Below are 25,853 nucleotides of genomic sequence, written 5' to 3'. Positions count from 1 at the left end.
CTCTGGTGGGGGTATGCAGAGATTGGGGACAGCACAATCACCCCAGCACTGAGGACACCCCCAGACCAGCAGGCAGCCTTGGCTGGAGGGGCTCACTGGGGCTCCAGCAGCTGGGCTACCCATGGAAAGGGGGTAAAAAAAAAGATGCAGACAAGCAGTTTCACAGGGAGCATTCCCCTCCTTTAATCCTCTCACCGCACACAGCAGTACAGCAGCCGTGGGGGTTCGTGCAATGCTGGGTGCTATTGCAGGGTGCACCGACTGCACCAGAGAGCTGGGCATACCCCTTGCCCTGTACGGTGACCACAGGGGCAGGGGTGCCAGACTGCTCCCACTGCTTCAACCACTACCTTTCCAGACAAGCCCACCTACTCTTGGGCTGCAGATGAGGAGAAGACCCAACACCTGCCATTCTTTTCTTGCTCAGACTAAATCTGCTCTCCTGAGCTCCAGGATACAACATAGGGCCACATATCACATGAGGAAGCGGTACCCACCCCTGGCTGGAGCAACCAGTGGGGTGGGATGTGGGCCATGGCACCAGGGACTAGACCCCAGGGGTCTTACCTGCACAGGTAGCAAGCTGGAGCTGGAGCAGAGCACTGGGAGGAAGCATAGCAGCACCAGTAGCAGGGCTGAAGCACTCACCACACACCTGACCTGGCAAGAAACCGATACAGCTGGGGGGATACTGGGAGACACGGAGGCTCTGAAACGGTTTATTGCAAAGGGATTGCAGGTAACACAGGGAAGGAGCGTGGTCCTTTTTTGGCTGAGACTTCTCTACTCCTCACCCTCTTCTTCATCCTCATAGGAGTCCAGGCCCACTTCCTCATAATCCTTCTCCAGAGCAGCCATGTCTTCCCGTGCCTCGGAGAACTCCCCTTCCTCCATGCCCTCACCCACGTACCAGTGCACGAAGGCGCGCTTGGCGTACATCAGGTCAAACTTGTGGTCCAGGCGAGCCCAGGCCTCGGCGATGGCCGTGGTGTTGCTCAGCATGCAGACGGCGCGCTGCACCTTGGCCAGGTCCCCCCCCGGCACCACCGTGGGCGGCTGGTAGTTGATGCCCACCTTGAAGCCCGTGGGGCACCAGTCCACAAACTGGATGCTGCGTTTGGTCTTGATGGTGGCGATGGCGGCATTGACGTCCTTGGGCACCACGTCCCCACGGTACAGCAGGCAGCAGGCCATGTACTTGCCATGGCGAGGGTCACACTTCACCATCTGGTTGGCCGGCTCGAAGCAGGAGTTGGTGATTTCGGCCACCGACAGCTGCTCATGATAAGCCTTCTCTGCAGAGATGACAGGGGCATAGGTGGCCAGGGGGAAGTGAATGCGAGGGTAGGGCACCAGGTTGGTCTGGAACTCAGTCAGATCCACATTCAGGGCTCCATCAAACCTCAGTGATGCTGTGATGGATGAGACAATCTGACTGATGAGTCTATTCAAGTTGGTGTATGTTGGGCGCTCGATGTCCAGGTTCCGGCGACAGATGTCATAGATGGCCTCGTTATCTACCATGAAAGCACAATCTGAGTGCTCCAGTGTAGTGTGGGTGGTGAGAATGGAGTTGTAGGGCTCTACCACAGCGGTGGAGACTTGTGGTGCGGGGTAGATGGAGAATTCCAGCTTGGACTTCTTGCCATAATCAACAGAGAGTCGCTCCATCAGCAGCGAGGTGAATCCAGAGCCAGTGCCACCTCCAAAACTATGAAACACCAGGAATCCCTGGAGACCTGTGCACTGGTCAGCCTGTGAGGAGAGATGAGGAGAGATTGCACTGAGTTATATTTTTTTGTTACTGGCTGTCCACAAGTGCTTTCAGGACATGGTTTATCCCTGCCATGCTCAGCTGCATATCCCTCCCAGGGCTCAGCACGGGTTACAGCGTGTTGTGTGCCCCAGCAGGATGCTGGACCCCAGTCCAGGGAGACACATCTGCAGTCACTTACCAGCTTACGGATCCTGTCCAGCACTTGATCAATGATCTCTTTGCCGATGGTGTAATGTCCACGCGCGTAGTTGTTGGCAGCATCCTCCTTGCCAGTGATCAGCTGCTCGGGGTGGAAGAGCTGGCGGTAGACACCTCCCCGAACCTCATCTAGGAGAGAACAGGGGCAGGTTGAGCCCAGTGGAGACTGTTGGTTTGAGCTGGCCGCCAAGCAGACACGTGGGTGCTAGCAGCCATCCCTCACCCTGGCTCCGCCTGCAGGTGGCATGGCCAGGGACCCACACGTCAGCAAAGTCACTACCAGCATCAGGTTTCTCTGGCATGAGGAGGTGGCTGCCACCTCCCTGCACAGCTCAGCTTCTCCCACCCTGCAGGAGCCGTGCCTGCCCACAGCGCAGCAGGAGCTGCTGTGCCGGTTGGGCTGGTTTCTCTCTGTGCACATGTGGTACAAGCACAGATGACTCTAGGACACTTCAAGAACAAAAGCAGGTGCTCATGTTTATGGCTTCTCCTGGCAGAAAAAAAAAGGGCCCTCAGGTCGAATCCAGTGCAGGATATTGAATCCAGTGCATGAACACCAGCTGCCTGCTACCCGTCCATGGGGGCACCTCAGGCTGTGTGAGCTCCCGGGAGCGTCCTGCAATGGGTTGTTCACTGAAATAATGACCACTATCACTGCCCAACTAGGGTGCACTCACCAATCACCGTGGGCTCCAGGTCCACGAAGATGGCCCGTGGGACGTGCTTCCCAGCCCCAGTCTCACAGAAGAAGGTGGTGAAGGAATCATCCCCGCCGCCAATGGTTTTGTCGCTGGGCATCTGCCCGTCGGGCTGGATGCCGTGCTCCAGGCAGTACAGCTCCCAGCAGGTGTTGCCCATCTGGACGCCGGCCTGGCCGACGTGGACGGAGATGCACTCGCGCTGGGGAGGGGGAGGCAGGGTCAGATCCTGGCACAGCTCTGCCCTGCCTGCTCCAGGGAGGGCTCTACCTGCTGCCAGTACCACACGGTCACCCACACTGGACCTGCTCTGGTCAGTGGTCCGGGAGAGCACATTTTCCTTTGGGTGACTTCCTGTATCACCCTGAGAGGCTCCCCAGCTGCCCTCAGCACAGGCACCATGCTGGATCAAGAGCCAGGTTTGGCATCCCTCTTGCCCCTGCCCTCACTGGGGGCCACCAGCACAATGGACTCTGGCTGGGCCTGTCCTCCAGAAGTAAAGGGAGCAGAGCCTGGGCCAACTACTCTGCCAGGGTCCCTGGCAGCCTCAGCCCCTTCCCCATGCAACAGCCATCCAGTGAGGAGCTGAGCTGTCAGAGGCACACATTTAACCCTCGAGGGGGAATCAGCATGGGGAAACCTCTCTGCCCGCTGCTCCAGAGCCAGATAAGCAGTATTGTGGGTAGAGTGGGCTTGGGGATGCACGGGGGGTGGGAGGCAGTCAGGTTAGGGCTGGCAATGAAGACCATCAGTTTCTGAGGAACATAGATTCCCTGGGCTACACAATCCCAATCCTGTGCTGCAAAACCCGTGTTGGCAGAAGTGCTGAGGAGCAGGCTGAGAGCTGAAGTAGTCCCTCATGCACTCCTATTCAGGAGGTGCAGGCCTGTTCCTCTACTCCAGCATCCCTTCCCTGCTGTCCCTGGCACCCTGCCTCTGCTAGTCCTAGCATCCCTGTTTCACTGCTCCCGGCATCCCTACCTCCCCGAGCAGGACGCCCCGACTCAGCATCGAGGTCCCGGAGCAATTTGCTCCATCATTCCCCGACCGCACAGTGCCCTTAGCCGCGATGGGGTCCGTTCCCCGCTCCAGCGCCCGGGTAGGACAAGGGCTCCTGCTTCCTGCGGGGGGCCAAGAGCATCCCCAGCCGCAGTGAGGAAGGGAGGGCAGCTGGGGCAGGCTCCTCGGCAGGGCCCGGTCAGCGCTGCGGCGGGCAGCTTCGCTGCGCCTTCTGGCACGGCCCCGGCCCGCTCCCGAGCCGCTAAATATAGACAGCTTCGGCCCCGGGGGAGGGCAGCGGCGACTGCCCGCTTCGGAGAGCGTCCCCAGCCCGCGGGACGAGCCTGGAGGGACGGGACCCCCACACCCGCTCCCCGCCGCCGGCCCCGACGGGGCGCGCACCGCCGCGGGGCAGCCCCGCCGAGCGCCCCGCTCCGGCCCCCGGTGCCCGGCGGGCGCTCCACCCTCGGCAGCTGTCCCCGTCCATCCGCGGCCAGCGCTCCCCACCGGAGAGGTCATCCCCCTCTGTCCCCAGCGCCCCCCCGCGCCGCGCCGGCGGTGGCGGGGGGGGCAGCGCCCCGGTGCCGGTGGCGGCGGGCGGGGTGCGGGGCACGGGGCGATGGGGGCGCGCTGCCCCGGGCAGGGGCCGGGAGGGCTGCCCAAGGTCACGGCGGGGATGGAGGGGGCGCGTGGCGGCGGCTCCGCCGGGCACGGTGCCGGGGGGCACCGGCGGGGCGCTGCCGGGCGCCGTGCCCATCGCCGTGCCCGCCTCCCGGCCCGCACTCACCATGCTGCGGCGGGGCTGCGGGCTGTCCCGGCGGCTCGGTGCGGCGGGGCTCGGCGCGGAGCTGCGGCTGCGGCAATCCCCGCCGCAGCGCTCTCTTATAGGTGGGAGGGGCTCGGTGCCGCCACGCCCCCTTATTTGGGTACACTCGCATGCGGGAGCGAGTACCCCCTTCGGGGGCCGCGGGAGCTCGGCGGCGTCCTGCCGGCTGCGGAGGAACCCCGAGGTGTGGGGCACGAAGCTGCTTCCCCTTCTCTGCCGGGAGGGACGCGGGGGATCTGGGGACCAGCCCAGGGGTGACAGGCAGTGCTGAGCCACCAGCACCGAGGGCAGAGCAGGTCGAGCAGTCCCTAACGTGCTCTGTTACCAGCTCCCCCAGGGATGTGGGGAGACACCGAGTCCACCGGGGCCTCCAGAACAGGAAGAAGGAGGAGAAATACGACAGAGACACAAACCAGACTCAGGAGCCCATTTTGCCCCCTAAACCTCCTTTCACCATCGATGCTCTGGGAGGCTCCAGCCAAGGTTTGCCCTTCTCTCCCGGTGGGGACAGACAGGCAGTGCTGCACAACCCTGTGAGGCTGCAGATCTGCATGACAAATCTGGGCTGCCAAAAAAGGGTCATTGCAGCCTGCTTGCTGTTAATAACTTGTGACTACATTCAGAGCAGCAGCTCTGTTTGAGCCCTGGCCAGTACAGCCACTTCTGCCAAGGCCAGGCTGATCCTGCTACTGAGGATGCCTGGACCATCAGCCTTGAATGCTGCCTGAGCAGAGAGAGGGCTCTGCCTTTGCTGCCAGGACCTTGGGTCACACAGCTACTCCTCCCTGGCCATGGGGATGGATGGGCCTCTGCTGCTCAGTAGCATGCCACGACAGAGGTGCATGATGACTTTTAGAAAAAGGTATAGGACACAATTCCAACTCCTACATCCTTCTGGTGGCAGTCATGTCTGTGAAGACACAGGGAGATGTCAGCAATGGATTTACTCTGAAGGAACAGATTCCCTCCTTTCCCCAAAATCAGACAAGACATAAGGATTGGATCAGAGCAGCACCTGGTGTGAGGGGCAGTGACTCCTGCCCTGGAATAGCAGCAGCAGGCACAACTCAGTCTGAGCCTGGCACTCCAGTCAAGGCAAGCAGAGCGGTGCCAGCAGCCCTGCGCAGTGGGATGAGTGCCTGGCTGCGCTCCAGCACCCAGGGCTGGCCCCCACTCTCCCCTCCAGCTGACACGGGTGCATGCTGGGAGGAGGGCAGGGGAGGACAGCCCCTCTGGGTCAATATAGCTGGAGCATTAGTGGTAAGCAGGGAAAATTAATCTCTGAAACCAGCACACTGGATAATGGGTAACAGAAATCTCCACTTTGCAGCTGGAGGCAGGAGCTGATTGTGGGGCTATTTACCACCAGGCAGGGCAGTGGGAGGACTCAGAATGGGGACAATGCAGAAGATGACCTGGACAGTAGAGTGGGGCCACGTACCCCAGGAGAAAGGCAGAGCACTGGCACAGCAAGGCAGGCTGAGGGCAGAGGTACTCCCAGATAGGCGACCCAATGCCTAAGCTTGGTACTTCTCCTGTCCCATCAGCAGCACTCCTCTGGATACCTTTGCTGGACATGCTCCAGCACCTTCTCAGAGCCTGCCATGTGTCCTGGACATATCCCTCTGGTATGGGGCTCTCACCTATGTGGGGAAGCAGAGCTGGAGCAGAGCACTGGGAGGAAGCATAGCAGCACCAGTAGCAGGGCTGAAATGCTCACCACAGACGTGACCTGGCAAGAAACCGATACAGCTGGGGGGATACTGGGAGACACGGAGGCTCTGAAACGGTTTATTGCAAAGGGTTTCTGCAGGTAACATGGGTAAGAAGCATGGTCCTTTTTTGGCTGAGGCTTTTTTATTCCTCACCCTCATCTTCATCCTCATAGGAGTCCAGGCCCACTTCCTCATAATCCTTCTCCAGAGCAGCCATGTCTTCCCGCGCCTCGGAGAACTCCCCTTCCTCCATGCCCTCACCCACGTACCAGTGCACGAAGGCGCGCTTGGCGTACATCAGGTCAAACTTGTGGTCCAGGCGAGCCCAGGCCTCGGCGATGGCCGTGGTGTTGCTCAGCATGCAGACGGCGCGCTGCACCTTGGCCAGGTCCCCCCCCGGCACCACCGTGGGCGGCTGGTAGTTGATGCCCACCTTGAAGCCCGTGGGGCACCAGTCCACAAACTGGATGCTGCGTTTGGTCTTGATGGTGGCGATGGCGGCGTTGACGTCCTTGGGCACCACGTCCCCACGGTACAGCAGGCAGCAGGCCATGTACTTGCCATGGCGAGGGTCACACTTCACCATCTGGTTGGCCGGCTCGAAGCAGGAGTTGGTGATTTCAGATACTGACAGCTGCTCATGATAAGCTCTCTCAGCAGAAACCACAGGGGCATAGGTGGCCAGAGGGAAGTGAATGCGAGGGTAGGGCACCAGGTTGGTCTGGAACTCAGTCAGATCCACATTCAGGGCTCCATCAAACCTCAGTGATGCTGTGATGGATGAAACAACCTGGCTGATGAGTCTATTCAAGTTGGTGTAGGTTGGGCGCTCGATGTCCAGGTTCCGGCGACAGATGTCATAGATGGCCTCGTTATCTACCATGAAAGCACAGTCTGAGTGCTCCAATGTACTGTGGGTGGTGAGAATGGAGTTGTAGGGCTCTACCACAGCGGTGGAGACTTGTGGTGCGGGGTAGATGGAGAATTCCAGCTTGGACTTCTTGCCATAATCAACAGAGAGTCGCTCCATCAGCAGCGAGGTGAATCCAGAGCCAGTGCCACCTCCAAAACTGCGAAACACCAGGAATCCCTGGAGGCCTGTGCACTGGTCAGCCTGTGGAGAGAAACAAGTAAGGTTCACCACAAGCGCTGACTTGGCTGGGGGGAAATTTCAACTTTTGTTCGAGTAGCTTCCTCCCAAGGCGCAGCAGAGTTCACATCATGCTCCCACCCCCTGAATGATGCTTATCCCAGTCCAGGGAGACACATCCCCGCTCTGCAGTCACTTACCAGCTTACGGATCCTGTCCAGCACTTGATCAATGATCTCTTTGCCAATGGTGTAGTGCCCGCGCGCGTAGTTGTTGGCAGCATCCTCCTTGCCAGTGATCATTTGTTCAGGGTGGAAGAGCTGGCGGTAGACACCTCCCCGAACCTCATCTAGGAGAGAACAGGGCCATAATAGATTTGCTAATGGGATATGGGGAAGGGCAGCAGGAGCCACTCTTGGGAGCATCCTGCAATAGGTTGTTCACTGAAATAATGACCACTATCACTGCCCAACTAGGGTGCACTCACCAATCACCGTGGGCTCCAGGTCCACGAAGATGGCCCGTGGGACGTGCTTCCCAGCCCCAGTCTCACAGAAGAAGGTGGTGAAGGAATCATCCCCGCCGCCAATGGTTTTGTCGCTGGGCATCTGCCCGTCGGGCTGGATGCCGTGCTCCAGGCAGTACAGCTCCCAGCAGGTGTTGCCCATCTGGACGCCGGCCTGGCCGACGTGGACGGAGATGCACTCACGCTGGGGAGGGGGAGGCAGGGTCAGATGCCAGCAGAGACCAGAAATGCAATCACTGCACGGTGTGCACCGCCCTCGAAGGGCTGGCCCCTGCCAGCTTGGGAATCCACACTGCTCTTACTCCTGGGTGCCCTGCATCCATTCCAATCTGCTGCTTTCTTCCAAATCGAGTGCTCTGCCTCTCCTCACCGCACTGACCATCTCAGTAGCCCGAGGAGATGGAGACCCATCCGCAGGAGCCCAGGATACCATGCCACCCATCCCCTGGCCTGGCCCCACCCACAGCCATGGACAGCATCCAGTGAGCATCTTCTCCATTGCTCAAACATCTGTATGGCTTAAGGGCTGAGGCCAGGCAGCATCTGGCACAGCTCCTGTTGCAATTCCAACAGCAGAGCTGAAGGCTGAGATGGCAGAGCACCACCAGGGCACTGGGAGCTGAGGGCACTGAGGATGGGTGGCCAGCCATAGGGGGGATTTACAAATGAGTAGTTGCCATGCTCTGAGGCTCAGCTTCCCTAAATTAGCTCTAGAGGAGGAGGAAGCTGTAGCTGCACTTTTTAAGTCAATGGAAAGGCTGAGGTAGGAGGGTCTCTTAGCTCACAGCTTCAAGGCTAGTCTCAGGTCCCTCAGGAGAAGCCAGGTGAAGGTGGGCTCTGCAACCTCACTCCCTTCAGATGAGGCACCCCAGAGCCTCCAGTTCTTTTGGTAAGAATCAAAGTATTCAGTGCCTTAAACCTGCTGTTGCCAAGGACTTGGATGCGTCATCAGGCACAACTGAGGCAGAAGAGCATCCAAATCAAACCGGATTTCCAGAGCCGTGGTGCCCCACTATGAGTCAGCTGGCAGGAAGCCGGTGGAACCAGCCATTTTGCACTCAGGAGCAGGGCAATGACTGCTGTCCCGTGAAGTTGCACAGGATGCAGCATGTCCTGGCTCTCTCCATCTAAAATGCTCTCAGTGCTGCATTTCAGAGGCAGCAGTGTCAGTGAGGGATGGCAAAAAGATAAGCCCTTGACACCCATGGTGAGAGGCAGAAGCCCATCTCCTCACCTTTCCCAAAGCTGAGGTGCAAGAAGAGCAAAGCAATATCCCACCTATCCCTCCCAGCAGGTCCATGAACGTTGTGTAACACAAGGAGACAAGGGTAAGACCCAAGGACTTAAGACCTGAGGTAAGTCTTCCAGGATCCTCTGCAGAAGGGCATAAGAAAACACTTGGCACAGATGCAAGAACCTCAAGGAAGAGGAGATGAGAGAGATCTCCTCCCTGGCAAAGGACCTTGTGAATCAGCGTGGGGGTGGCAGAGGGTTATGCTGCTCACTGCACATCATCCCAACAACAAGAAGCAGCCAGGACTGGCTCTATGAGACCCAGCGCTGACAACAGGCTGGGCAGAGCCCAGCAGCACCAGGATGCAGCAGTGCTGGTCACCAGCCAGCAGACTCTGCTTTCTTCACGGCAAAGTCTGGCACAGGAAGGGCTGGGAGCATGGCTCTGTGGGACAGCAGGCAGGCTGCCCGGGAAACCTTGGGGCTGGGATGCTCTCCAGGGCAGCTGGAGAGCTCATGAGCCAGAGATCGCCGCAGGACCACGGCGGCAGGGCCGCCTGGAAGCCCACCCACAGTGATGCCCACCCTTGGAGCAGGGCAGTGGGTGAAGGAAGCCGCAGCTTACTGCCGGAGCTCAGCTGTGGGGCTGGCAGACGGGTCGAACTCCCCGCAGCCGGGGATGGAGCAGCTGGAACCGGGCAGGCTCCGGGCAGGAACCGACACTATTAAAAGTGGGAGCGATGAGAGGCGACGTGTCCGCCCGAGTGCCGGTGTCCGCAGGGATCGCTGGCGGCCTCCTTGCCGCGGGTAGGAGGGGATGCTCAAAGACGGGAGGCTGCTGAGAGCCGGGGAGGGAGCGGCTCGGGGAGAGGCTGAAGCCAAAGGCAGAGCAAGCACAGCGGGCTGCCCGGGAAGGCACGGGGACCCCAGCCCACTCCGGGGAGCACTCGCGGGAGCGGAGGGAGAGAGCAGCCGGCACTCACCATGATGCCGCCGCTGCCGCACGACCTGCCTGTCCCCGGGTGCCGCAGCTCCGCGCTCCGGGACGGCCCCGCCGCCGCCGCTTATACCGGGGGCGGCACCGCCCCGCCCGGTACTGCCCCGAGCGCTGCCGCGGATTTGCGTGCATTGCGCAGATTTGCATAGATTTGCATAGATGGGGCTGTGCTGCCTGGCGGGGTGCACTGGCAGGGCATTCGGGGAGCAGCGTCCCCTGAGCGCGGCACGGGAGAGCCCGGGGTCCCCTCCAGGAAAGGGGCGTAAGTGTTGTTCCTGCTATGCTTGCCAATCCTGGCAGAGGGGTTCTGCTGAAGAACAGAGATGGCACCTTCCAGCTTGGCGTCCTGCTGGTGAAAGACACCATCCAGGCACTAACCAGGAGAGACTTCGGGGGTTGAAGCAGGAAATCCAGCCAAGAACTTGGCCCAGATCTTCCCTCCTGGTGGGCTTAGGTGATGATGTGATCCTTGAGCAGGCAGTGAGCCAGGTCTCTGGCTGCTACCCAAGGCTTCCTGAAAAACACCTGGGAGATTTTCTGGAGGAAACATTGGTAGAAGAAACCCTTCAGAGATGAGGCCAAACTTTCCTAACCTCTTTGGAGATCACTGGGAAAAAAAAAAAAAAAAAAAAAAAAAAAAAAAAAAAAAAAAAAAAAAAAAAAAAAGAAGCAGGAAAACTCAGTCCTGTCCTTTGTATCAAGCCCCCAAGAAGAGTTATGCCCCAGTGCTGAGTTGAAAGACCTGCCTGCCAAACGGCTGCTTCTCCATCCTGGCTCTGCATTACCTTCACTGGTTTGATCTGATTTCACAAAGCTTTATGAAATGAATAGTGAGGGTGTAGGGAGAGCTTAGAGCACCTTGGAGGGTTTTTATTGGAGTGTACAGTGACTTCACTGATGTCTGGCCTTACTACAATGAATAATGTGTCCTACCCTTCCAAAATACTCAAAGTATTTACTGTGGTGCAGAACCAGTCCTGCATTTGCTTCAGTGCTCTGACTTAATGAGTTTTCACTGAAAAGTGCTGTCATCTCTCAGCTTGATCTGAAAGTTGAAAGCTGGACCTAAATTACCCACCTACAATAGCTTTTCTTTGTGCTTGAGTCACCTGGAAAGTGTCACCTTCACTGATGAGCATGTGTAAAGTGACTGAAAGGAAAAGCACTGCTGCAAAGCCCGTGCTGGTGTCTAAGCAACACATTTCTGAGACCTGCACAAATGGCTGAGCCAGAGGATCAGAGTGGGTTTAATCAAGTTGATGGGAAAATATTGAAGGGTTTTTTTCCCACAGAGATGCCCCAGGTAGTGAGTGCTGCTGAACCTGCACAGGATTCTGTGGTGACTGGATAACTCTGGAAATGCCTCCCTGTGGTATAAATGTCCTTTGAGTGACCTCAGAGATCACTAGATAACACAGACCATGCTGATGCAGACAGTCCATGAGAGTGAGAGAGTAATTGGTAGCACTGAGGCATCAAAATTTGAGCCCCAGAAGTTAATTAGAGTGAAAAGGAGTGATGGTATCATCTTCCCCGTGAAAATCTTCACCAAGGTGTTCACTGTAATGAACAGTGGATGCCAGGGAGTCACTTCTCACTGGGTGTGTCCTAGAACCCTCCTTAATTCCACAGTGCCAATGAATTCTGGGGCATTTATAGCATGAATGCCTTGCAGTGTGGTTGGAAGCAGAGCTAGGCAGCAAGCAGCATTTCAAGCTGTACAGCTCACCCAAATTCTGAAGATTCCCATAACAATCTGGTGGTACCTAGGGGTGCAAAATCATGTAATACTTCAAGAAATTCCTGGATCAGTTTACGTACCGTGGTGGTGGAGAGTTTAGAGTGAAATGTCCCTGATTTGTCATTGCTACAAATGCGTGTTCACAGTGAAAATACTCACTCAGATGCTTTTTTGTTGGATAATCAGACTGACTAGAGAGCCATGAGTCATTCAGAGCTGTGCATCTGATTTGAAATGCCCAAACAGATGTCTAAGCTTTTTTTAAAATGCTTAAGAACATCTGGCTAAATCCAGGGAACACCAATCAGCTGCATCTTCTCAGCGCCTAACTGCTCAGCAGCCTGCCAGATGCTGGTAGCAGCAGCCTGAAAGCACACAGTGGAGGCTGAGCTCACTCTGGCTGCATTTGTCCTGAGGCAACCCCTCTGTTACAGAGATGTTACCCACACATCTAAGAAGACCCTGCAAATGTTTTCAGGCAACATCAGAAATCACAAGACTACAAGAATTGCTCAGGAAATGTTTCATCGATGCTCGGAACATAGTCAGATCCTGCATCAGAGAGATGCAAATAGCTGGCAAGGAAAATTCTAGACTATAGAGTCAGAATTCAACCATCTCTTTATTGAAAGATGGGAAAAACATTGAAGGTACCTGAGGGGCAGAGCCCTGCCCACTGCAGGGGAAGCCCCTACTTGCCGCTGTCGGAAACCAGCCAGCTCTTGGCAGGTACCTGCTGGTACAGGAACACCTGGTGAGCAAAGCTTGCAGTTACCCAAACAAAGCCTCTCTTATAGCTGTCTTACAGAAGTATGTTAAAGACTGCCACACCTAAAACACCCAGAGCTGAAACTGGGGGGGAGATGAGTTCAGAGCCCAGTTTGGTACCTCCCATCCACACCCCAGTTCTCTGCTCTCCTTGAGGAAAGCCCAAACTATTGTTCCCAGTTTTCAGACTCCAGTTCCACCCCAGCTCTTTCAGGCAGAGCAAACAGTGTCACAGGGCAGCTTGGGGACATGGCTTTCCTGGGAAGGTAGAAGAGAGCACAGCTGTGCTGTGGGTTTGGCAAGGAAACCCATTGTGCCCTCCACTTTAAAAGCAAACACCAGATGGTGAGAGGTGTTTCAGGAACAAGGCTCCTCTCTGTGTCTCTAACCTCAGCCAGGAGCTTCCCAAAGAGGTTGTATCTGTACTTGCCCTGCTTACCCCTCACTCTGTCCTTGCCCTGCCCTTAATCCTCTTAGCAGCATGGTCAGGTGGGGAGGTGGAGAAGCCAGGATGTACCTCCAGCCCGTCAGTGCCCTGTGCAGTTTGCTCTCCAGCTGCTGAAACTAATAAGTCTGGTGAAAGCATGGTGCTTGACTGCAGGTTGCAGATGTGAGTACAAGCAAGGCCCTTGTGATGCTAACTGCTTCAGCAGTATCCCACTGAGCCGTTGTGCAGGGTCCCTAAAGCACAGGTGGCTCCTGGTGATGGCCCAGCATCATGAGTGCCACTGTGGTTCTATTATAGCAGCATTTGGGACATACTTTGGCACCCTGAAAAATTCAAGCACAGCATGGAGATGGGCAGAAAATGCTCCCTTTGCCATTCCTTAAAATATGCATGCCTTGTCTAGGTCAGAAAGGGCCCTCTGAGAACCTCATCCTTCATCTGAGTAGGTAGAGTTGATCTAGAGATGAGAAAGAAGGGTGACTGGAAGGTTAGATGTCACAGGCTGCAAGGAAAGAATGGGGAGTATCAAAAGACCAAGCAGAGACTCATTGAACATCTTCAGCAACCCACGTGTGGCATTTACTCCTAGAGACCTGCTGGGATGTAGGGCACGGTAGTGATCTGACAGAAGTTTTCTCTGCTGCAGCTGAGCAACAGCAGCATAATTGCTGGTTCAGATATAATGAAGTCAATTGTGCAATGCCTGCTGCATTGCCCAGAGCGTGTGCCTCGGTACAGAAACAATAAAGCTAATTCCAGATCTCGCTACAGTCCTAAGCCCTGAATCACAGGGCAGTGGCAAGAGCGGGGAGGCACTCCCCGGGACACAGGCAGCCCCACAAGCCGAGCCCCAACCTGCGAGGCTAAAAGGGGCTGTGGGACAAGTTGGAACGAGCTCTTTCTCAGATACGGCAGGCCCTGGGTGAGCAGCCTTCCTGGCTCAGAGCCAGCTGCCCTGGCTGCCGATGTCACCTGCCTTTCTTCATGTCCTGGGAAAGGCAGCTTCACACCCACGGGAGCAAAATAAAACCTCACCTGTCTAATTGCAGTGACTTCATGTCAGAGCTCTGAGCATGCCTGGTGTGAGCAATCTGCCTCCAGGCGGGTGACAGAGAGACTGAGCCTGCTGAGGAGGCCCCATGTTCTCAGGCAATACTGGTGTGCAGTGCTGATGGGCTACTGTGCAGGTGCCAGTGACGCTTTCCCTCTTTTCCATCAGCTCTCAGAGCTGTGATGGCACAAGCAGTGCAGGAATACCTGGAAACAGAAGCGCATTAATTCTGCAAGGTTGTGTGCTGCTGGGAACTCCTGGCGGGGTATGGGTTACCGCATAGGGCTGAAGGGGCTCCCCGTACACCAGACAGAAGTGTAGTTGTGGTGATGTCTTCATGCCCAGCCCTTTTGGCCTTCCTGTCTTACAAGTTCTCAGAATTGCACCAAAGCTGTGGCCAGCTCTGTTGCAATGCTGAAGACATGCCTGTGAGCTGGCAGTGATGGGGCCATCACTTCCCCCGTGATTCCCGGGGAATTCCTTGCTGTGGGACTGCAGCCGAGCCCCTGGGCAGCAGAGGGGACATGGCAGGTTCACATGGGGCTCCCCTCCTTCGAGGCACATAAACCACAGCCAGGCGGGCCAGTCCTGCACGCACTGGGAAAGGAAACAATTCTTGTCACAGAAAGCTTCTTGACGATGGCCCTGCTGTGTCCTGGCCTTTGGATGCAGCTGAGCATCCCAGGGCTGGAGAGATGTCTGCAAGGCGTTTTGCTTTACACGTGGAAGCGAGTTGTTTAGTAATCCAAACAGCTTGTTGGCCCCAGGGCAAGCCAAGGGCAGAGCTGGGCCTGGAGAAGCTAGCCTGGAGTCTTGGGGATTGCTGTAGAGTTGTTAAAAGTGGAAAGGAGGTGCTGGCAGCTGGCCAAGCACTGTTGGATGTCAGAGGGAAACAGTTAATGTGATAAAAGATGCATTTAATGACTCGGCTGGGTAATGGCTCCCAGGGTGCTCCTGCCCGGAGCTGTTTGTGTGCAGAGAGTGTGAGATTGCGAAACAAGGGCTGTTCTCCCTGCTCCTCCCAGAGCTGGGTGCTGGGAGCCAGTAGCCTCAAGTCACTGGGCTGAGACCTTGAGTTCAATGGGCATCTTGAGGATGCCTGGCTCAAACACGTATCTGAGAGCTTCCTAGCAGAGCTAAGTGAGATGATGTGAGGCTGTGAAATAACACAGTGATGTGCATGTGAAATAATTGGCTCCAATATGCTGAATTTTCATGCTTAATGTGGCTCTCCTCATCAGGACAAGCCATCTCCAGGCACCCTGAGCACAACTAGGGCTGCTGTGCCCTGCCCCTGATGGTGTGACCTGGACAGCATGACTCTCATTCTGCCACTTAATAGCCTGGCACTGGACACATTCTGGAGAGCTTTCCCACCTCCCAGGCAGGAGGATGCAGAGTCTGGCAAGAGCTGGGTGCCATGCACTCCTGCATGTGTTGGGGCACGCTCAGCATCCTTATTGGGTGCTGATTAACATGGAAGATCCACTTGCCAAACAATCTTGGTTTCAATTATTGACATGACAGGTCTGCTCAGGAAAAAAGACGGGGATGCAGCTGGCTTGCCCTGAGGAGGGTGTGGTGCCCGGACAGGCAGCCGAGGGAACCCAAGCAACAGTGAATCATCAGCAAAGGGCTGCTGGGATTCTGCAGGGATTCCTGCCAGGCACCACTGGCTTCGGTGGTTTGATCAATGGTCTTGAAACGAATCCCAGACTGCTGCTGATAAAGTGTGAGGGTGGCAAGAGGATGTACAGAGTTACAAGATTGCCCCTTCCTAAAATTTTCAAATTACTTCTAGTAATTTTTCTGTAAGGTGGCCTTTTCATCAGACAATTCTAAACCATGTCTGAGATTTAATTGTCCCCTTCAATAGTTACTACCCTACCAAGCGTAGCATTATCCCAAATTATTCTTACTAAACATTTCTTATCATGATGGGCCTTGCAATCAGCCCTGGGGATCCCCACTGCAAAGGCCTTCAGCAGTACAGCTCTTGGCCAACATGCACACCCTTGCTATTGGTGCCTCTAGTGCAAAACAGGCTGGCTTGGCATGCCAAGATAAATATTCAGGGGTAACATCAAAACTAGATCTGGAAAGACCATCGGTGCCAGCTCTGAGCTTCCTTCATCTGTAGATGCAGAAAACCAATTGTCCCACCCCTCTTTGCAGCAATGTCGTGATTTATGCAAATACTGTTATCATTATCTCCTGCCAGCTTCCAAGTGAGGATGTCATACCAGCGGCATTGATCTGAATCAGCCAGATGTAATCATGCTGAAGATGATGACAAGTTTGCAGAGCAATACCTTTCTTGCCTGAGACAAGCATATCAGTAGTAAATACATTTTTCGGTATTTAATTCTCTGCTGATAGAATCAAAATTATTTCTTCTGTTATTTCTTTCTGGTATAATCAGTAATCTAGAGTTTTCTGGGTCAACCAGTTTATTTTCTTAATGACTGCAGTGATTTCTGCTCTTCAGTCCTTTGGAATTACCCCAGTTTTCCCAGCTCTGTTAAAAATTGCCACCAGTAGCTCAGCAAGACCCTCAGTTAGGCTCACTAATGCTCCCAATGTAGGCCTGAACTGCAAATGTCGATTTCAGCAGGTAATGTGATACTGGTTTGTTACAGATGGCATCCAAACTGCAGTCTTCTCTTTGCATCCACAGCACTCCACAGAACTCACTCTCCAAGGTTCCACTCTTGCACTGCTAGTTAGGCACTGAGGGCAATGGAAAACCACTGAAAGCTGCTTTGTGGCATTCTTATATTTCCTCTTTTTTTGTTTTCTCCTCACACAAATGCATTTGCTTCACGTTCTTTTTTATTTGTCCCTGTTTGGCTCATTGTTTGCCTTTGAGCCATGCCTAAGTGAAGACAATGAGCCAAGGCTGGGCATGTAGCTGGAGGGAACAGTGAGGACCAGACACCCTGTGACCCCAGTCCTACCAAGCACTGCAGAAATCCTGGCCAAGCCAGATGAACACGGGGGTTGTGAAGCTTGGGAGAGTGTGGGCATGGTCAGGTTGGTGTGCATGAGCAAAAACAGGTTTTGCTTCACAATAGAATCCCTTCCTGTCCCATGTCAGCTGCAGCTTCTGCTCCCCTAGCATATGGAGGGGGTGTGTGGCACCAGTTTATTCATTATCTTTCATCTCCCTTCCTTTGGGATCTGATTCAGGCCTTGTAGCTTCACTGTGGATGAGTTTGGTGCTCTCTTCCTGTGCACCACAGGGTTATCCAGCCCAACCTGTCACCAACCACATGCCAGGGATGGAAGCAAAACCCTGCTGCTGTGGGGCTCAGCTGCTCCCTGGCCTGTGTGCCTGCTCATCATGGATAACCTATTTAGTCATGGGCTCCTGCCACCTCTGCCAGCCTCTGACTCTGTTGATTTAAAATCTGCAAGCACCTCAGTTTTGCCTGGGTTTTGGCTGGGGCAGCAGCCCCACTGTCAGCACAGGCAAGCATCCCTGCAAGGCAGAGCTTGGGACGCACAGCCTGGGTCTGTCACATTGCTAAATCTGGCTCAAAGTCATCGCCCTGCTTGAATGAAAGTCACCCTGACTCTGCTGTTTCTCACTTCTCTGTTCTGCTATGCAAACTAAAAGCAGCTGCATGACTTTGCTTCCCTGGATTCTCCCCAGTCTCTAGAAGGCACAATTCTAAAACAGCCAGCTGAGATGAGAACAGAGTGGACAAGGAGGTGATGGCCAGGTGCTCCCCTTTTCTGGGGGCTGCACTGGTGCTGTGCCCAAGCCAAGAGATGGCCACCATTACCATCTGGCCCAGAAGCAGGCAGAGGAAGGTGGCACAGAAATGGCACCCAGGAGCCTGTCTCACTCGGCTCAAACCCTCTCATTCCATCTCAGTGGCTCTGGCTCCTGCTCCTTCCCTGCTGCAGCTCCACTGCAAGGAATGGGGATCTTCTCTTGGGGAATGGGGAGAAGAGGAAGGGAGTCAGCAGCATGTGATGAGGGGAGCAACAGGCACACAACTTGCTGAGCACTTCATAGCTCAAAAACTGCCAAGAATACAATTTTTCAGTACATAATTGCCAGTTTTGTCGAGGCTGTGAAAGGGCTTATTTTTTCTCTGGAAATCAAAAGCTGAAATGTTGTGCAGTGCTGAAAAAAATATATCTCTTAATTTGTGGTTTGCATAATAATATAGCATGGGTTTATGGTGCAATTCTGTTGGCTTCCTGAGAGATTGGGTAACCAGGATAAAAACATTTGGTCTATTGGGATCCTGCTTTGCTCCACTAAAACATCTTTACTCAGAAAGCATTTCATGAGCATTTTTGAGACCCTGGGAAGCTGAAAACAAGCTTGCAACACAGCGATCCCCAGAATTCATTAAGAAATAAGGGTCTTCTTGAGACACACTTAAGCTGCCTGTGCTTGATTTGAAGCTGATGTGACCAGCTTGGTGGACCAGGACTTCAGGCAGACCTAGGAGGAAAGGGCAGGTAAAGAGGGCAGGGTGCTGCAGCTGAAGGTGTGAGGCACCAGGGGCTGCTTTTATTTGGCTGCTGCCAGGTTTGAGGAGGAGAGTGACAGTGTAGGTCCAGGATGAGGTGTGGTTGACACACATCTTCTCTCCTACCAGTGCTGTGGCGGGCTACTGCCCGACTCTCCACTGCCTCTCCTAAGAATACTGGGGAGGTGTCAATCCTCCTCACTCCATATCCTCATCTCAAGGGTGAGGGAAACTTGCCGTGAAGGCATCAGCAATGCGCTCCCCCGGCTCCAGACTCACAGCCAGCATCTGGAGCTCTATCCCAGCACAGAGGCCTCCCCACCAGTGTGCACAGAGTGACCTGAGTGCCATCTCGGAGGCCTCTTTGTCCTTACATCAGCTGGAAAAGCTAAGGAAAGGAAAGCAAGGTGCCAAGACTCGGCTAGGTCTTGGTGGCTCCTCCTCGCCCTCACAGCAGCAGGATGGGATCCCTGTGAAGCAGCCTGTGGCTCCATCTAGTGCCCGTGCCGGCTCTGCACCCATTGCTGGGCAGACGGGCCAAATCAGAGCCCATGGCAGCCAGGGAGGATGCCCTGGCTACAGACAGCCCCCAGGGAGCCCCTCCCTGCTCGTGGGCAAACAGGTACAGGAGGACAGTGCTGCAATGGCATCCTGGAAAAAAATCCCCAGTGGTAGGAAATACTCCAAGCCGTTGCTCAAGGAAATAATCAAGTTACTGTCTGATGGTAGGGGATGGGTCTCCCATCCCTTGGAGAGAGAAATGCCTTTGGCACAAGAGATGATGCCCTTGGCATTTCATCCACCCCAGGCGCACGACTTACGGCTGGGGAAGGTTTTTCTCGAGGATATCTGTCCTGAAACACGTCCCTGAGGAGTACTGGAAATAGCCTGTCTCAGACTCGGGCCTCGTCCTTTTGCCAGGCTTCCCAGCTAGGAATTTATGTGAAGTGAGGAAGATTCCAGCTGTGGTGTAGGTATGGCAGTGCATCGGCAGGGAGATCAAGCTCCCTCTTTCTCCCATCTAGACCACAGGAGGGAATCATAGATCATCATTTTCAGAGGTGCAGGTGAGCGAGACCGCCCAGGACTCTGAGAATGGGTGAGCACAGCCCCTCTGCAGCAGCTGTCGGGGCAGGGGCCATGAACGACAGAAGCCAAGAACGCAGCTCCTAGGGCATGGTCCCGCCTCTCCGGGGGCCTGGGACACCCTGGAGCTCCGGGCTGCCGGTGCCACAGTGGTGCCAGAGCGGTGCCAGAGCGGTGCCAGGCGGCCCCTGTGCCTGCCAGTCCGGCAAGCTGCGCCCCGGCACGTCCCCCGCCCCGACAAAGCGCTGAGTCACCTCAGCTGTCCCCGCGGCTCCTCCTTGCCGGCGGGACCGGCCGGGCAGCTGACTCGGCAGGCAGCCAGCGGCGCCGGCAGCTGCCCCGGGTGCCGCCGTGCCCGATGCGGTGCGGCGTCAGCACCGGCACCGGCGGTGCCGCCACACGCGCACCTTGCTGGGCTGTCCAGGGCCCAGGCGCGGCGACGCAGACCGGGGAGCGGGCAGGGGCTGAGGGGCGCTGCAAGGGGCGAGCGGCGGAGCGGCCACGGGCACGCAGACCGGGCTGAGGGGCGCTGCAAGGGGCGAGCGGCGGAGCGGCCGCGGGCACGAAGAACGGGCTGAGGGGCGCTGCAAGGGGCGAGCGGCGGAGCGGCCGCGGGCACGAAGAACGGGCTGAGGGGCGCTGCAAGGGGCGAGCGGCGGAGCGGCCGCGCTCCGGCCCACCCCGCCTCCATCACGTCACCCGCGAGCGGCACGGCCGTGACGTCAGGCGCCGCGGTTGGGCGCAGCCGCCGCCCGTCACGCAGCGGCGCCGCCTCCAGCCCCGCGGTGGCCCGGCCGCGGGGGACGCGCGACACCGGCCGCGGGCGGCCCGGGCGGGCTCGGCGGCGGCGCTCAGGTGGGCACCGGGGCGGGACTGCGGGAGTGGGGCGCAAGGGGCCGGCGGGGGGCGGCGGCGCACGGGGGGAGCGGGGCCGGTGCTGTCCCTCTCCGCGCTGCCACCGCCGCCCCTCCCGGTGCCCCAGATCCGTTGGCCGCGGGCCACGGCCGCCCGCCGGTGGCGGCGGGGCGGGGTGCGGAAACTTCCAGCAGCAGCGGGTGGCCCCGGGAGCACCGTGTTTACGGCCGGGCCGGGGGGCGGTGCCAGAGCCGCCGTACTGGTGCCGGTGCCAGCGCCAGCACCGCCCTCCCGTCAGCTGGGACTCGCGGCCCGGGGGCGAGTACCGGGGCCGGGACGGTAGCCCGGGGGGTCGCGGGGGGCTGCAGCGGCCGCGTCCTGCTCCACGCGGAGCGGGTCGGCCGGTGGAAGTGTCCCAGCGTGCCCGGGGACGGGGAGGGTCCCCGCTGAATCCTTAATCCGCTCCAGCCGCTAAGCACCTTAGCGGGCTGTGCCCTCCCGCTGCCCCCCCGCCCGGTCTGAGCCCCGGGGGGAGCGGGCACGGAGCGGCGCCGGCAGCGGGGACCCCTTCCCCTGCCTGGGCTAGTTGGGGTCAGCCGGCGGGACGGCGGTGCGCAGCAGCAAGGGGCCCCTGACCGAGGCAGCGGGTGCCCCAGGTGTGGGCAGGGTGCTGGGAGCTGGGCATGGCTGGCACTGAGTTGCTCTCGGGAGGCAGTGCGGTGGCCGGGACGCTGGAGAGGATGAGCAGCCTGCCCTTGCTGTCCCACACCCGGCACTACCAGGCTGTGTCTGTGGACCCCTGACTTTGCCTTCTCGCCCTCTAGTGAGCCCGTGGGACAGCTCACATCATGGTCGACTACTACGAAGCGCTGGGTGTGAGCCGCAATGCCACGGCTGAGGACATCAAGAAGGCGTAAGTGTATGGCAGCGTGCCTCTGCCTGCGGGGGCCAAGCCATCCCCACCTGGTGCCAGCGAGGCAAGGGCTCCCTTCGGGCCGGTGGGGACAGGGCCCAGCTCCAGAGGTGACAATTCAGCCTTTGTTTCCTTTGTATGGATGCCAGAGTGGGATTGGGCTTTGCTGCTGTACAAAGGCATCTTTTGGTGGGGTTTGGTGCCTTTCACCCTGCTGTCAGCCTGGGGCTGGATGTGAGTCTCGGTGTTTGGAGGCTCCCCTCTTTCTCACTGCTAGAGGATGCAGGGATGGCAGATGGCTGGGCATAGGGACTCTATTGGCATCAAAGTCAGGGGACTGGAGGTCACAGGGTGAAGAGCAGCATGTCCCATTTTAGGTATGTGGGCTCTGTGGGCAGGTTAGTGCTGTGCCCCAGGTACTACTGGGCAGCTGACAGAGCCTCCTGAGTCTCTACAACTCCTGCCTGGTGCCCTGCAGAGGTGTTGCTGCTCTCACTGGGGTGAGGCATCACCTGGGGGGAATGCCAGCGGATTGCTGGCTTGCCAAGAGGTGGCAGAGGTCCCCATGAGAGGCTTTCCAAGAGTGAATGGGAGAAGCTGGGAAGCTTGGGTTAACCCTAGCTAGCTGCAGTGGGGAGGAGAGGGCTGCTGGTGCTCTCCTGGCCCCAGGGGGCCCCTAGCAACCCCATGCACACTCACAGTGGAGCCCATGAAGGCTCCAGAACAAACCTGTGAGCATTGTTCAGAACCATTGATGAAGCAGCTGAGGTGGGCACACTGCTGTGGTTGTGCTGCCATTCTGGGGTAATTTCTGTTTTGTTTGTTTAGTCTGTGTGTGTATGCATAAATAAATAAATATTTATCTATGAAAACACATGCTCTTCTCAGGGGGGGCAGAACTAATCCAGGAAGCTCCTGTTCTGTGCCTGAGACTGTAGGGTGCTGGGTGAAGTGGGCTTGCCTGCAGCCTGGGAGGTGCATGCTCAGATGGGGGTTGCTGGCCCAAGAGCCCAATGGCTGCTGTGTGCCCATCACTGCCCCTCTGTGCAGGTACAGGAAGGCTGCACTGAAATGGCACCCAGATAAAAACCCAGACAACAAGGAGTATGCTGAGCAGAGGTTCAAGGAGATCGCCGAGGCGTACGAAGTGCTGTCGGACAGTAAGAGGCCACAGTGATGTCTTGTGTGTGTGTCCTCCCTTGGGTCTGTTCACACTGGGATGTCCTGCTTCTGGGCTCACCCAGGTTGCATCCCTGGCTGTCCCCAGGAGGCAGTGAGTCCCTACAGCTTTACCACACAACTTGTGGGACTTGGTTACTTCTTCTCCCCAGTGGGGCTGAAGCTTTTGCATTCTTGCCCGGTGGTTTACTTGAGATTGGGTGTAGTGCTGAGGTGGCAGAGGCTTGTGCCAACCGCCTCCTCTTGCTCCCTGCTGTTCTGCACCTCCCTTAGTTGGGAGAAGTGCCAGTGCTCCTGTTCCCACCTGGCAGCCAGATTCCCTGCAGCCCTGTTTCTTCTTCCAGAGCAGAAGCGCGATGTGTATGACCGCTATGGCAAGGATGGACTCATGGGAGCAGGTGAGTAGGGCCCTGGGGGTTAGTGCAACTCTGGATACATCCCTGTCTGAAGATCTGGAGTGGGTCAGTGACACCAGGGCTCCCCACCCTTCAGGGGAGATGTCACCCAGGGCTCCATTTAACACTGTCTTCCCTCCAGCAGGACCAGGAGGCTCCAGGGCCAGTGCTGGGGCCCCCGAATTCACCTTCACGTTCCGCAGCGCTCACGACGTTTTCCGGGAGTTCTTTGGTGGACGAGACCCCTTTGCTGAATTCTTTGGTGCGTGTGGGGCAGGAGAGGCTGACTCCTGGGCATCTCTCTGTCTGTGGGGCAGCCGCTGAGCTCGGGGATAGAGCTCACGGCTGGCCCTGGCAGAGGGTCCCCACATCAGTGCCCTGCTTCTGGTTCACCAAGCTGATAGGATAATGCTGATGGGGGGCCCCTGCCTTTCAGATGACATGATGCCCTTCTCTGAGCTGCGCGGACCTGGCCCCCGGCACCATGGGGGAGGCCACTTCTTTTCCCCCTTCCCAGGATCCTCAGGTAGGAGACGCTGCCATTCCTTCCAGCAGGGGAGTCCTACAACACCATGTTCCCCTGTGCAGAGTCTGTCCCCTGCCCTCCTCTTGCCACCCACCCTGGCACAAACTTTGTTGCTCCCTTCTCTAGATTTCTTCGCCTCATCCTTCAGCTCGGGTGCAGATGCAGGACTGGGCTTCCGCTCTGTTTCCACCTCCACCACGTTTGTTAACGGCAGGCGTATAACCACCAAGAGGTGAGGGCAGTGCCAGTTCACATTGCTCCCACAGACTTCCCTCCATCAGCAGGCCTCTGACCCTGCAACTTCCTGCACTGGCTGCATGGCCCTTAACCATGCATTTGTTTGTCTGTCTTGTCTGCAGGATTATTGAGAACGGGCGGGAGCGGGTGGAAGTGGAGGAGGATGGGGAGCTGAAGTCGATCCACATTGATGGTGAGAAGTGGCGCTGCAGTCTGAGTTGTTGAGATCTGCAGCCTTTCCCTTTGGGATGTCCGGGAGGTGCTGCATCCAGGCTTTGTTTTGGACTGAGCCTTGGTTGGCCCTGGTTTGGAGCTCTATTCTGAAGGATTGGTGGGGAGGGTTGGAGGTGCCAGGGGCCCACACCAGCTTTGGGGACCTGGAGTGGATGAGTCCCCCAAGCCCTGCCCCTGTCCCCACAGGTGTTCCTGATGACATGGCGCTGGGGCTGGAGCTGAGCCGGCGGGAGCAGCAAGCCATCTCCAGGCCACGGCCCCCCTCACCACCAGCACCAGCCCCACAGCAGACCTCGAGCTCCTCACCTGTCTGCCTCTACACGGATAGCGAGGATGAGGATGAGGACTTGCAGCTGGCCATGGCCTACAGCCTCTCTGAGATGGAAGCTGCGGGGCACCACCAAGCAGGTGGGCACAGCCCCGGCTCCCTGTCAGCACCGGGGGGCAGCCACAGCAGCCCGTCCTCCACCCGCAGAGCCCGTGGTGCCCGGGGGAGGCTGGAGCAGGAGCCACTGGGGGCCAGCAGTTCTGCTACAGAGGGGCGTGAACCTGCCCCCAAAGTGAAACTGTGGCACTGCCCCCTGCTCTGAGCGTGGGGCAGGGAGAGGAAAGCAGGGGTGGAGTCTCACTGCTTGGAACTCAGCTCCTGCCTCCCCTAGCAAGGGAGGGGGTCTCTTCTACCCTGCCTCCTTGCTCAGGTGAGTGGATGGCTAGTGGCATCCCAGTGTTGGAGGCTCCCAGACTTGGAGGTAGTGGCTTGAAGAGGAGCCCCCTTGATGGGGTCCCGAGGGGCAGCTCCCTGCCCTGGATCTTGGAAGCGTGAGGGGCCTACAGGCAGGCATACTCTGACTGTGCCTGCCCCTCTCTCCCTGCCAGCCCTGCAGGTGGGCAGGGTCTCCAACAGGTGCCTCCCTGGCTGCAGCCTGCCCCTGCCCAGGCTGCTGGGAGTGCTGAGTTGAGCTTCCCTCCTTGCAAGGAGGGCTGTGCACATAGCCTTTGCTTGGTGCCTTGTCTCTTCCCCCTGGATGCTGTTGTTCCTGCCTGTACTCCCTCCTTCTGTGTCTCTTTGCAGACTCTGCCTGGTCAGTCCCTTCCTGTATGCCTTGCACCCCCTCCAGGACACTATCCCTCCTTGCTTCCCACTGCAGCAGTCACCCTCCATGATATTCACAAGTGTTTCTGCCCTCTCCATTGCCCATAGTTCTGCCTTGGCTGTCTTCCTCCTCCACCTGGGACCTTCCTCCCTCCATCCCTGCCTCTCCCCAGCCCTTGGCCGAGGAGGATTTCACAGGTGCTGTTGTGTACCCCCCTCCGCTTGTCTCCCCAGGTGTGTTCTGAGGCTGCTGCGCCCGGCGACTGCGCACGCCCACTCGCCCACGGAAGCTCTCCCAGGCAGGACTCCGCTTTCTCCCTGCACGGCCATCCCCTGCCACCCCCTTCCCCCAGCACCCTCTGGCTCCGTGGGACGCGGTGAGGGGGGGCATGACAGGGCTTATGGCCGAGCAATACCTGGGGCTGGGGGGAGAGCCCTGGGCACCACAGGGTGGTGGAGAGGGGGTGATGGGGGTTGCTGTAGAGTAGGCTGCTGGGGGATGCTGGCTGTACACAGCGAGGGGCAGCATGGCTAGGCTCAGCCAGCAGGGCTGGGCTCTGCCCCCCTCCTCGCTGTAGCCCCCCCTCTCTGACCCCCTTCTGCTAACAGCTGTCAATAAACCTGTTTGCAGTAGCTTCTGCCTGTGGGGTCTTTCTGGGCTGGGGATGCAGGGTTCTCTTGTTTGCCAGCAGGTGAGCTGTACTTGCCTGGCAGTTGCAGAGTGCAGGGATAGAAATGGACAAATGTGACATTTCCTGCCTGTGCCATCCCAATACAC

At 57.4% G+C, this 25,853-nt stretch overlaps 4 protein-coding genes across 7 annotated transcripts in view; 1 reads left to right on the top strand and 3 right to left on the bottom strand.

Moving 5' to 3' along the window:
• The window catches only part of ATG9A (autophagy related 9A), a 62,673-nt gene that overhangs the window by 25,629 nt on the left and 11,191 nt on the right, over positions 1-25,853 (bottom strand). The gene's annotated exons all lie outside the window — the stretch shown is intronic.
• Positions 698-4,565, bottom strand: LOC130255332 (tubulin alpha-5 chain). The gene is made up of 4 exons (XM_056495871.1): positions 4,460-4,565; positions 2,653-2,875; positions 1,956-2,104; positions 698-1,755 (listed from the first exon to the last, which is right to left on the bottom strand). The coding sequence occupies exons 1-4, from the start codon at positions 4,460-4,462 to the stop codon at positions 784-786; spliced, it is 1,347 nt and encodes a 448-aa protein (XP_056351846.1). The 5' UTR covers positions 4,463-4,565; the 3' UTR covers positions 698-783.
• LOC130255333 (tubulin alpha-4A chain-like) lies at positions 6,260-10,450 on the bottom strand. The gene is made up of 4 exons (XM_056495873.1): positions 10,046-10,450; positions 7,791-8,013; positions 7,504-7,652; positions 6,260-7,327 (listed from the first exon to the last, which is right to left on the bottom strand). Exons 1-4 carry the CDS (start codon positions 10,046-10,048, stop codon positions 6,356-6,358), a joined length of 1,347 nt encoding a protein of 448 aa, XP_056351848.1. The 5' UTR covers positions 10,049-10,450; the 3' UTR covers positions 6,260-6,355.
• Positions 19,506-25,708, top strand: DNAJB2 (DnaJ heat shock protein family (Hsp40) member B2). Of its 4 annotated transcripts, none has more exons than XM_056495877.1 (10): positions 19,506-19,624; positions 21,323-21,411; positions 22,462-22,571; positions 22,935-22,988; positions 23,131-23,247; positions 23,422-23,511; positions 23,638-23,743; positions 23,871-23,941; positions 24,169-24,390; positions 25,310-25,708. In XM_056495877.1, exons 2-10 carry the CDS (start codon positions 21,347-21,349, stop codon positions 25,318-25,320), a joined length of 846 nt encoding a protein of 281 aa, XP_056351852.1. In that variant the 5' UTR covers positions 19,506-19,624; positions 21,323-21,346; the 3' UTR covers positions 25,321-25,708. The 4 variants fall into 4 exon arrangements, with proteins under 4 accessions (XP_056351852.1, XP_056351849.1, XP_056351851.1 ...); XM_056495876.1 differs by lacking the exon at positions 19,506-19,624 and adding an exon at positions 20,374-20,498; XM_056495875.1 differs by lacking the exon at positions 19,506-19,624 and adding an exon at positions 20,374-20,498 and having other exon boundaries at positions 23,128-23,247.

This window comes from Oenanthe melanoleuca, chromosome 7 (genome assembly GCF_029582105.1).
Source record: "Oenanthe melanoleuca isolate GR-GAL-2019-014 chromosome 7, OMel1.0, whole genome shotgun sequence".
NCBI lineage: Eukaryota > Metazoa > Chordata > Aves > Passeriformes > Muscicapidae > Oenanthe > Oenanthe melanoleuca.
This window is presented reverse-complemented; position numbering and strand designations above follow the sequence as displayed.